This window comes from Folsomia candida, unplaced genomic scaffold (assembly GCF_002217175.1).
Source record: "Folsomia candida strain VU population unplaced genomic scaffold, ASM221717v1 Fcan01_Sc009, whole genome shotgun sequence".
In the NCBI taxonomy this organism is placed as follows: Eukaryota; Metazoa; Arthropoda; class Collembola; order Entomobryomorpha; family Isotomidae; genus Folsomia; species Folsomia candida.
The window spans coordinates 355,223-366,326 of record NW_019091201.1 but is presented as its reverse complement, the minus strand read 5'-3'; the positions used below and the strand labels follow the sequence as shown (position 1 = coordinate 366,326).

The 11,104-nt window shown below is 36.8% G+C and overlaps 3 protein-coding genes across 3 annotated transcripts; all 3 read left to right on the top strand.

The window, feature by feature from the left end:
• The first annotated feature begins 725 nt into the window (after positions 1 to 725).
• LOC110854286 (F-box only protein 9) lies at positions 726 to 3,116 on the top strand. Its single transcript, XM_022102713.2, has 5 exons — positions 726 to 912; positions 1,010 to 1,881; positions 1,949 to 2,062; positions 2,118 to 2,267; positions 2,339 to 3,116. Exons 1-5 carry the CDS (start codon positions 910 to 912, stop codon positions 2,847 to 2,849), a joined length of 1,650 nt encoding a protein of 549 aa, XP_021958405.1. The 5' UTR covers positions 726 to 909; the 3' UTR covers positions 2,850 to 3,116.
• A 1,688-nt stretch (positions 3,117 to 4,804) lies between these two features.
• LOC110853868 lies at positions 4,805 to 6,162 on the top strand. The gene is made up of 2 exons (XM_022102217.2): positions 4,805 to 5,368; positions 5,455 to 6,162. The coding sequence occupies exons 1-2, from the start codon at positions 5,236 to 5,238 to the stop codon at positions 5,712 to 5,714; spliced, it is 393 nt and encodes a 130-aa protein (XP_021957909.1). The 5' UTR covers positions 4,805 to 5,235; the 3' UTR covers positions 5,715 to 6,162.
• A 1,518-nt stretch (positions 6,163 to 7,680) lies between these two features.
• Positions 7,681 to 8,635, top strand: LOC110853869. The gene is made up of 2 exons (XM_022102218.2): positions 7,681 to 7,985; positions 8,048 to 8,635. Exons 1-2 carry the CDS (start codon positions 7,889 to 7,891, stop codon positions 8,299 to 8,301), a joined length of 351 nt encoding a protein of 116 aa, XP_021957910.1. The 5' UTR covers positions 7,681 to 7,888; the 3' UTR covers positions 8,302 to 8,635.
• The last annotated feature ends 2,469 nt before the right edge of the window (positions 8,636 to 11,104 follow it).

The following is an 11,104-nucleotide window of genomic DNA, read 5'->3' as shown; positions in this document are numbered from 1 at the left end:
TATTCAATTCATATACGTAATGGAAATTACTCCTGTAATGTACTTAATTTTCGTTTCTAAAACATTCAGGAAAATCTCACACTACAGTCCGCAGGCAATATGCGACATATTATTTATGAGATTTGGGATGAAAGTGAGGCTATTTGGCCATTTGTAAATTCAATGTTAACTTATTATTTGAATAAGCAATTGTGTGATCTGCAAGTCATATCCATCTCTCGGATACATAATGTAGTATAGGCTCTATCAGCAGTCATATAATTGTTCACGCCGGTATGACAATAATGGGACAAGGTCGTGACCCTGCTTGATTATGATAATTCTGCAAGTACATACACTTTTCGCTATCGTATTTCGATACAGTAATAATAAAACAAAATATGTATAGGAGTGAAATGAAAATAAGCCAGTCAGGAAGTGAAATTTAATGGCAAAACGATTGTTATGCAAGAACAATTATGAAGTAGGGTTATTTCTTGCGTCATAGCTTATCTCTACCTAAATAATAACCCATACTTTCCAAACGTAAAACAAATGCACATTTTTAATAATAACTGTAAAATCTGATTTCGTTTTACGTCATAATGTCATATTAATCAATTGCAAATTCGAAAATATGTAACGGAAATGAATTAAAAGTCACCTAGTCATTATTTTCCTGGAGAAAGTAAAGAGAAAGTTTGGAGAAAGTCGATACAATTCTCGATGCCCCAACAGAATTCCATTGCAGCAACTAAATTCAACCTTCATATTTACTTCGCACTTCACAATATTTCATAACACCGTCTGTTCAACTAGAAGATTTCTAATTTGTGAAATATCATCTAAAAGTTATTAATTAACTTACAATTTAGTCAAATTAATACTTGGTCTGATTGGCCTCCCTTAAAACGGCTCGTCAAATAAATTATGGTAAAATTTAAATTTCTGACTGGCATAATGAATTTCATAATTTTAGTTAAATCAAGTGACATGTTTGCTGACGGAAAATTATTTTCCTAATTTCCAGGAAGATCACTCTTCGCCCACTTCATCTGGGATGCAGGTCCAACCAGCTCCTGCGGTCAAAAGTCAACGACGCGGTCGTCGTCGTGGATCCACCACGGAAGGAGCAGAAGGTGAAGAGGATGCTGATGAGGACTCGTCGTCGTCGTCGGATACTGATACTGAAAAATCGCAAGCACAATTGGCCAGTTTTCGGGCGCAGTGGGAAGAAGAGTTAAAGAAGCTTCCGGCTGGGAGTGGGGTCAACTCGAATGTAAATAGTGCACTCAATCTGGTCACATCGACAGCAGCCTCTCTCGCTAACCCCTATCCGAATCCGACGTCCATGGCTGATGCAGTTTCAAGAAGGACAACCAAAGAAAAGATAAAGAAAGATCAGACCCATCATCCATTTGCAAGTGGTGCAGTATCCGGTCAGAGACAGATTGTTCCAGAAAGTCCGGACGATCAACAACAACCGTTTTCAGTAGAAGTTCCTACTTCCGGAACTGTTGAGGAACAAGCGAGACGATGGTTTCTTCAGGGGGTCGGATTTGAAAGGCACGGGGACTTATATGATGCCGTACGATGCTATAGGAAAGCAGTTCAACTTGTTCCCGATATCGAATATAGAATCAGCCAAGGATTAATGGAAGAGAGTGGGCGAAGCTCGAACAATGAATCCGATGATGAGGATGATGATGATGAAAGCTCTTCAGCGAGCGATCTTGCAGATTATGACAGGGAAAATGATGACAAGAATGAAAATGTGGTGCTATTGAAGCTCTTCTTAAAACAGATTGAGCAAAGGGAGTGGGCCTTCTTTCAAAAGGTTATGGAAAATGAAAAAGCCCACATTGGAGACCTACCCGTAGAAGTTATTTCGTATATTTTGAGGTACGGGTAGAGAAACATTACGATAAGTTTATGTATTTATTTGATACTTCTTGTTCTTTTTACATAGATGGGTCGTTTCCAGCGACTTGGATGTTCGAAGTTTGGATATTTTATCATCAGTTTGTAAAGGATTCTATTGCATTGCTCGAGATGAGAAATTATGGCAAATGGCATGTGAAAGGTAATCAAAATAGTCGTATTCGGATGTTGAGTACCATATTCATATTCACTTTTAGGGTCTGGTCTTCATGCGTGCTTGATTCCAACTATTCCTGCTATCGAGACATGTTTCTAACAAGACCTCGAGCACGAATTGACGGGTGCTACATCTCAAAAATTACTTACATTCGTCCTGGCGAACATTCCTTCCAGGATCAGTCTTACAGGTTGGAAATCATAAAACAATTCTGCACTATTCAGAATGGATATTACTTAAAATATTTGATTTATTTTGTAGACCTTGGCATTTTGTGGAATATTTTCGGTACATACGCTTCTTTCCAGATGGGACAGTTCACTTCTTAACTTCCTCGGATGAACCTACCATGGCTATTCCTGGCTTACGTGAGAACATCGCTCGAAATCAAAATACTTTGACAGGGACTTATGAAATGTACGGCTCAAACATCATCTCAGCCGTTGTTACCAGTCAGTCCCAACCAAAAATCGGATTCAACAACAATAAAATGAAACGAAACGAGACCCAAACTCAACAGAGTACCAGCTTTCATATTGAATTACAAGTTTGTTCCGTTAAAGGTCGTCACAATTGGATGCTGAAGTGGGTTCATCATGCCGTTTTCATCAAGAAGACTACCATCACAAATGGAAAAAACGCTCGCCAACAAAATGCACCAACTGCTACCATCACATCCACTTCGCTGGAACTGTCCCCAACAAAGTACCCACCACTCTTGTTTTCGCGAGTCAAGTCATTCACACCAAAGTCTGAGTGTATCTTGGAGTGATTCTTCTATTCTTCAATATTATCTGTATTACTAAATTTAATAATAATAGATACAAAACCAAAGAATTCACTATTTTAGTCCGATTAACTCGTGATATCTATTAGCGTTTGACATCCAGCCAGTTATATTACTAGACAAGACAGATTACATAAATTGTTGTTTGTGACGTGCATTCACATTTAAATCAAATTCCATGCATATATGACCTGAATGAAATACAATGTTAAAATTCAATTAATTAATAAATATCTACTCACTACATTGAAATATGTGTCAACAAAGTACTTACTTAATTCTGATTTTCTGATAATATATATAATTAAATTCATCCCATTAAGTTAAGGCTGGCATATTTAAGTACGAAATTGGCAATGCAAAATTGGCACCATAAGTCTGAGAGGCGAAGCACTGCCAAAATTCTTTGATTTGTTCAAATGTTTCATTTACAAGTGCTTTCTTCCAGGGATGGGCAATCCCAACACTTACGATGGATTACGGATTACAAATTTATTAATTTAAAAGTTATCGTGGGATTACTGGATTGGGATTACTTCACTCTTGAAATAATGTGGATTACTTGTTGGATTACTTGGAATAATTAATGGCGTGGATTACGGATTACGGATTACAGTAATCTGATTACGGATTATTATCTGGATTACAAAAATCTATATTTATTCTGAATAACGTCAAATTTTCATTTCATGATGACGATTAGTTTTCAAAAAACAAGAGCTCTAAATGATTCATCCGACAGTTGGTTTGTTAGGACGGATAAATTATTCTGCCGGAACTAAACACACGTTCTGAAGGTGCAGATGATCGTAGAGAAGTGTTGCAGAACATAAGTTAAAATCCTTTTAATCATTAAAAAATTCTTTTGACTTTGCACCTTTGCGCTGAGGCGCAAAATTTAGAGAATTTTGGATTTGAAAGTACCTATTGGATGTTTCAGCAGTGTTCTGCTGAAAAATCCAAAAGGATCTCAAGTTCAGTAAGTAACTCAGACTCTGGAGATATTTGCGAGATGGAGCTGTCATGCTGTTCACATGAGCAAAGTAATCCAACCAAGTAATCCGTAATCTGATTACATTATCCAATCCCGTAAATTGAGGATTACGGATTACATGTCATTTCCAGAGCTAGTTAGGATTACGGACTACGGATTACTTTAAAGTGTAAATTTTTTGTGGATTACTGGATTACGGATTACATTCAAAGTAATCTGATTACTTAATCTGATTAAAGTAATTCTGGGATTGCCCATCCCTGTTTCTTCCCATGAGAATTGTTATTTCCTCAAGATAATAAGACTGTTATGCTTGGTGATGTTTGGGAATTGCAATTTGAACACAATCCCTTCATTAACTTAAAATTTGAGTGCGTTCTCAGGGAATTTTGAGGTTCCAACATCTGCCGAATGCTGACTAACTAATGTCTTTGGCTGGTTGTTGGAATGCCACAAATGATGATTACGCCTTGATTCAAGTCACTGTCAAGAAATAAGTATGCAAATATCTGTATTTATGCATGACGAACTTTGATGATGTTTTTGTTTCATTTATGAAATCGTTGTAAAATAAATATCGTGTGATGCTAGGCTAGTTTATACATGCAACTTCGATAAATTCCGTCGTTTGGTAATAAGGTGCATTCGACCGGTGAGAAACGCACGCTGAGAAAAGGTCGCATACAGGTTAAGATCTGGAACCACTCAACTTTTCGTGAGACAGACAACTTTTAAATGCAAGGAGCCACATAACCGCCTCATAGCCGTATATGAGCAGTATGTGTAGAAATGTGAAGTCGGAATGTGTAAGAGAGGACTACATACACCTATTTTTAGCAGAACAATTCCATCTAATTTCGCAATCTTGACTAGTAAATGTCTTGTCTATGTCGTGTCGCTCTTCCTTTTCATGATAATCAATGACGACACTTAACCGTGCTCAAGAGCTCGACACCGAAACTTTGAAATCAGTCTCGTTCATGTCTGCCTGTTGTTATTCAGCGTTTCTTTTCAAAAGGAAAACTCATCTCTCGCACAATTTTTTGCAACTCTGTCTCTTTCCGAGTCGGCTCAAACCACAAATCTTATGTATTTTGGGTTAAGTCAGCATCATTATTTGCAACGACATTTCGAATTACTAAGCGTTTTCTGGTGTTACGTGTCACACGTTCTGAGATTTTCGCTTTCCGGTTTTAATATGATGTAATCATCCATTGCTGTACTTTTGGAGGAATGGGACGAATTCGGATTGTGTCAAATCATTCTTAAAGTGGTCTTGCGTGTGACAACACATTTACATAGAAAAGTGCAAAATTTTGGAAAAATTGTGCAAAAATATTTCGTAGTTAAAATTGTTGGAGACGAAAGTGCATAATCATGAATCCTGACCTAAACAAATCATCCCTACCAGTTTTGCTACTCCTCGTGTCCTTCGTCCTAATTTCAGAAGCTACAATTCCACCAACGGAACCTTTTGAAGTACGGCTGTATAACAAACTTCATTTTGAAGGTATGTACATACGAATTTATTAGTAAAATTTAAATCCTATGCAATATTTAATACCTACAAATTCATATACGACTTGTATCTTTTAGGGCGATACATCAAATTAAAGATAGGGCTGGAACAAGAGCTTTGCATAAATCTTCCACCCGTTTGGGAAAAGAAAATTTCTTCCGTGGATCCCTTAGGATGTGTCATTCTGTACGCAGAGTCGGACTGTAAGGGCCTTCGCAGACGCTTGGAGAGGTGGTCATGGGGGTCATCTAGTTTGAAAGACATCTCCTTTGAAAACATGATCGTGAGCGTAGGACCGTGTCCCCTCGTGAAAAAATTGCTAATGGAAGAGTTATGAAGAGTTATTACGTCATAGACTTTTTCGAAAGTTCAAGTTTTGTATAATATTCCCACAGAGTTGTACATATTCCTCTCTCGTGGAATTTCTCGCCCACCATTGCCAAACACATTGTGATTTTGTTATACCTTATCTATCATTGATTAATGCGCACACTTTCTTGTTGAACCTGTACATATGCTTAAGTGTACATACATACATATATCGAATTATTGCATGTTAGTCGTAAAAATGTGTACCTATCACGATCCAAGTGGTACGAATTTTTAGATCGTAGCAAGAATTTTACTCCACGTTTGAAATTCCAAGCAATCACATTGATTCAGATGTTTGCATTTCGTTGAACGAACACGAACATGTTTTTTTAAACATTTAATAAATCAATCGGAAGAAATATTTTGAGCAATAAAAATGTGATGTCTTGAATGGCACAAAGAGTATAAATGTACTTACGTACTACATAGTAGACGACTTCTTTATTACAATTTTCATACCATACAACTGTTCCAATCTGAAAACACTCGTAAATAGGTGCAGGATCATGACAAATTATGGGAGGAAGGTGGGCGAATGAGAAATTGGGATTGTCTACTTATTGTCTTTTTAACTGACAAATTTTTAGGGTGGGTACCGGTTTCAGGTTCTTTTGGCGTGTGTCATCCTTGAGCCCGTGAAGAAAAATATTTGGAGACAAACAAAAATGCAGTCACAAATCACAGAAGCAAAAAACCTTTCTCATTATCTGCATGCAGTTTGCAATCCAATGGCATTTCAAGTTTTTGGATTCAATTTCATTTCGCTGATCAGTCTTTGTTCAGAGTGTCGATTGCGGATCTGGAGACATTTGCGACAATAGTGATTTTGGAAGAGGGCCAAATTAAGCATATGCACAAAATTATTCGTAATCTGTTTTGAGTGCTTCGTCAAAGAAATTGTATACATGCATTAATTAAAAGTATTTAAATGTTTTATAGAAATAGGAAAATCCCATAAAGATTTGCAATTTTCGTAAATCATGCAAACTGGTGTCACATGCTTAATACCGAAAGGAAAGAAATACGTAAAGGAAGAAAAGAATGAAGAGTATTCTTTACAAAGAACATAAATCTTAGAATGACTGACTTGCTTCTATTCGCAGCTGCCAAAATCTTGGAGAGTTTTAAATTGAAATGCCTACTAACCCTGGTCGTCGTGGTATTGAAGTCAAGTTTATAGGGTTTACTTTTCTGCTACGCTTTATATACGTAAGATTGAAACAATTCACTGTTAAGAGCGTCTTGTGACTTTGAAAATACGTAGTCTTATTCATTCATATAGGAACAATAATGATTCTGAGAAGTATAACTGTTCTTTTTTGCATAACAGAAATGTGCTGGCAGATCAGTTATAGAAGAGTTTGATGTGGAAAAGTAAAATCTCGTCCAGAAAATACAATAGGATAGAGCATTGGCATTTTTTCATGGAATTTGGTCATTCGGGTTGAGCATGCTTTGTAATATGTCCCGCACTGATTGAACTGATCTGAACCGAAACGGGTTTTGTAACTATATAATCCCAGCAACGACAAGGTTTGAAGTTTAAGGTCAAAGTTGTTCTTTGAAAGAACACGTTCGACCATGCATGCAAAAAAAGTGTACGAGAACCTATTGCAAAATGAGAGGATGGATTGATGTCGCCTCGTTTTTGTACAGTCAAGTGTTGTTCAGGCCATGCGCTAATCCTAAATCTTATCACATCCTTGAGTTTAAACGAGCATAAAGAGAATGCTTAATTCCAGTAGCTTTATCAGAGTATCAAGTTGATGGAGTGAGCCAAAGATTGGTGTTATGCGAATAAATAGAGATCATGTTATTCTAGCCAAAAAGTGTATCAACCAACAAATCCAGTGATACATTTTACTTATGTATGTTACACACGTCCTTCCACCGTTTTACTACATTTTCTTCTAGATTTTTTATAACAGAGACTAAAATACAAACAGGATACGGATGAGAAGAATTCCCAATCTTTTATTAGCAATTTTATCTCGAAAGGTTGAGATGTAAGACAACGGGTAACACTGTATTATTCAGTTGTTGAAGCATCTAGAATTTTCATTAGCTGGTTCACAACTACGAGATTTTATCTTTACCCGCGACATATTTAATTACCAATTACTAAAAAAAAGTCTAAAAATGTGGGGATTTAAATCATTCTGGGTTTTTGTCACTGTTTTAGTTGTGGCCTCGAACGCATTCAATGTGGAACTTTATGAGGAGAAGCATTTTAAAGGTACTTTATAAGTAAGCTTGAATATAAATAATCGCCATTTATTAACATTAAATTGGAACCAGGTCGACATACCACGCTTGATGTGAAGGGTTGTACGGACGTACCTTCAATGTTTGACGACATTATTTCTTCAGTTGATCCATCGCAGTGTGTTATCATTTTTAAGCACCCGAATTGTCAAGGTCCTCGAGTGAGGTTGGAACCCTCCGGATTTGGAACTGCATATCTGAAGGAAATCAATTTTGAAGATAAACTGACTTCCATTGCGCCGTGTAGCTTTTCCAAGAATGATGCCAAACGGCGAGATGAGCACTAAAATTGTGTCGAAATCAGATATGCGTACTGGACCCTGATAAGAACTCATTTAAACAAATATTTAATCAAATATTCAAATGTCATGAACTTCCTGTTTTTTTTGTTATCACTGGTCACATTGTCCGTTCTAGTCAAATAATGTCTCATGCGTAATAAAGACACGATTCATATTTGATTAGTGCTCATGCGTATGCTCTTGTCCTGTGTGAAGTGTGGATTAAATGTGAGTTCTACAATATTGTTTCCTATTGTTTTAATTTGAAATTGTTTTAAACTGATAATGTCAATTCATGAATTTTTAACAAAAATAAAGATGAAAGCCACATTATGGTTGATACATGCGTACTTTTATTGCATAATAATGCGTAACAATATATGAGTAATGCTAAATAAATTGCAACTCCACAATGTGCGTATGTTAGCAAAATTGCGACGACCATGCCCTTCCTTCAAGGTTTATCCCTGAATTCATCATATTGCATACATATCCTTATAACTTAAAACTTGACCATTAAGCCAGAGTCCAGTGGAATAATTTAGATTAAAATAAATCAATTAGTACATGAGCAAGTACTCAAATTTATTTTTACTCGCCTCGCCTGTATTTGTCGAGATAAATATGTTTATCACAAAATCAGAAGCTATGAATAAACACAGATCAACTAAACATTATTTACTTTCACTTTACAAACAACAAAATAAAAATGTTGTTGCCTCAGATCAGAAGAAGCAATTAGAGCAAGCAAATGAATGAGATTTGTGTATTTGCTTCCACGAATAAAGAGATCAGAACAACAGTGAAAACCATCTGTCATTTGATTTCTGAAGGAAACTTGTGACGTCTTTGTGCTTGATAACGCACTCGTTTTTAATCGAAAACATATGCATGAGGCCCAAAGTTACGTAAGAACTGCTCCAGTTTTAGCTTGAGACTATTTTAATTGAGGCAAGCAGAATGGAAATTGAATAATAATAATAAGCTGATTGATTCTACCAAGAATTACGATACTTAATTAACATAATTATAGTAATTAAGATATTTTCTGATAAGCTACTGTCGCCAATTTTTCGTAAAAATTCTAAACCGCAAAATATCGGTAACCAAATTGATATCGCATTCTATCGTCAACACTGCGTAATAATTGTTGATGGTCATTTTTCCATGCCGTATTATGTGCGACAAAGTGTCGCCAGACCAGAATCGCGTAGCCATAAATGAATCGATACATACATAAAGACTTGTATCACACGACCCTCAAATTTGTGAGGATTTATTGGGTCAATTTAACCATTTGCCTGACTAAACGTTGGGTTGATTTTGTGAGGCTTATCTCACAAAATCAGTTTCAATAAGTCTCAGCGCACCCAAAGTTCAACAGACAGAGCAGTTAAGTTAATATGCTGGCTGCCTCTAATGATTCCAGAAAATGATGGAATGACTCTCTCAGAAAATGATTAAAAGAAAGGCCATCATCACGGTCTGGCTTCATTCGTCGCATCGCTTCTGACCAAGACAGTCATCACCACCGTCTCATTCATTCTTAGGCTTTTCTCATTCTGCAAATTGCCATGACCAATTAATTGAAACTGCATTTCGATAAAGTAAGAAGTAGCGTAATCCCCGAAACAGATGCGCATTTCGTCATTTACATTTTGACACTCATTTTATAGCACAGTTCACATACTTACACAGGATAATTATACTTTAATCCCTTACATCCACCAAAAATAGTTGTGCCGTATCAAAAGTATGAATCAGAGATAACTCCTCATATGACAATACCTTAACCAAAGACATGACAAAGCGTTCTTTAAATAGATAGAAACCCATGCGAGATACGAGACACGGCTCCCTACGTGTAGATAAAATTGTCCGAATGAAAATTTGCATAAATATATTTTCGATCACACAAGCTACCTTTTAATCCCTGTTTAAAGACGTCTGTCTGATTTGAATTTTGTTGACTTAACATATAACATAACCTACCTATGTATTTATAATATCTCGTCCTGAGAATACTTACCTGGTATTGTGCACGACCTCCATTGCTTGAGATTGGTAAAAGGAAAGGAATCTGCGGATGGTTGGATTATTCGCAAACTAATTTGCATTCGAGTAAGTATCCGAGAATTTGTGTCTTTTCTTTCGTGTCCTGTCTCAATTTGTGCAATTACTTATAAGATCTTCTGCTAAATATTTCAGCTTTTAACTTTGTCACGAGTAGAGAATCGTGTGTCAACAACTTGCGGAAGAGATTGCTCGAAATTTTTCCGTGTTTCAGTACCGATCGATAAGTTTTGGTATAAATCTGGGAGCGAGTATCTGAAACATTGTCCTTTTCGCGTGTCCTGTCCTGGCTGATAGATAACGTTCTGTTCAATTCAGTTCAAAAAACTTTTTCAAAAGGTAAGGGAACTAACTTGACCTAATCCCCCCCCCCCTCCAAAAAAATAACTTCAAAATTTCATACAATTTTCCCCTCCAAATTTCTCTAGAAAACCACAATGACCGTGTCAGGAACCAAGTCACGAGGCCTCATCAGAGAACTATTTAGCAGAAAGAAGTCCACTTACGGACTAATTCTCCCAGAAGAGCTCGAAGCTCGAGCCCAAGCCCAAATCATGTCGCGACGTCGACGCAAGCGGGTTAAGGACTGCTTCGTCCCGTCCGACCTCGACAGATGGGAATTGCCCCAATACGAATCACTCTTTAACCACCTTATCACACAGGATGGGTCATTTCGAAGGCGACTTTCCTCCACTGCATCAAATCTGTCGTACAACAAAAATTGCAATAATAATAG

What these genes read in the sequence shown, in the direction of transcription:
- LOC110853869 (XM_022102218.2), top strand. Translation starts at nt 7,889, where the DNA reads ATGTGGGGATTTAAATCATTCTGGGTTTTTGTCACTGTTTTAGTTGTG. An exon ending in TGAGGAGAAGCATTTTAAAG is followed by an intron (nt 7,986 to 8,047) that starts GTACTTTATAAG and finishes AATTGGAACCAG; the next exon opens with GTCGACATACCACGCTTGAT.
- LOC110854286 (XM_022102713.2), top strand. An exon ending in GTTATTTCGTATATTTTGAG is followed by an intron (nt 1,882 to 1,948) that starts GTACGGGTAGAG and finishes CTTTTTACATAG; the next exon opens with ATGGGTCGTTTCCAGCGACT. An exon ending in TGGCAAATGGCATGTGAAAG is followed by an intron (nt 2,063 to 2,117) that starts GTAATCAAAATA and finishes ATTCACTTTTAG; the next exon opens with GGTCTGGTCTTCATGCGTGC.
- LOC110853868 (XM_022102217.2), top strand. Translation starts at nt 5,236, where the DNA reads ATGAATCCTGACCTAAACAAATCATCCCTACCAGTTTTGCTACTCCTC. An exon ending in TAACAAACTTCATTTTGAAG is followed by an intron (nt 5,369 to 5,454) that starts GTATGTACATAC and finishes TGTATCTTTTAG; the next exon opens with GGCGATACATCAAATTAAAG.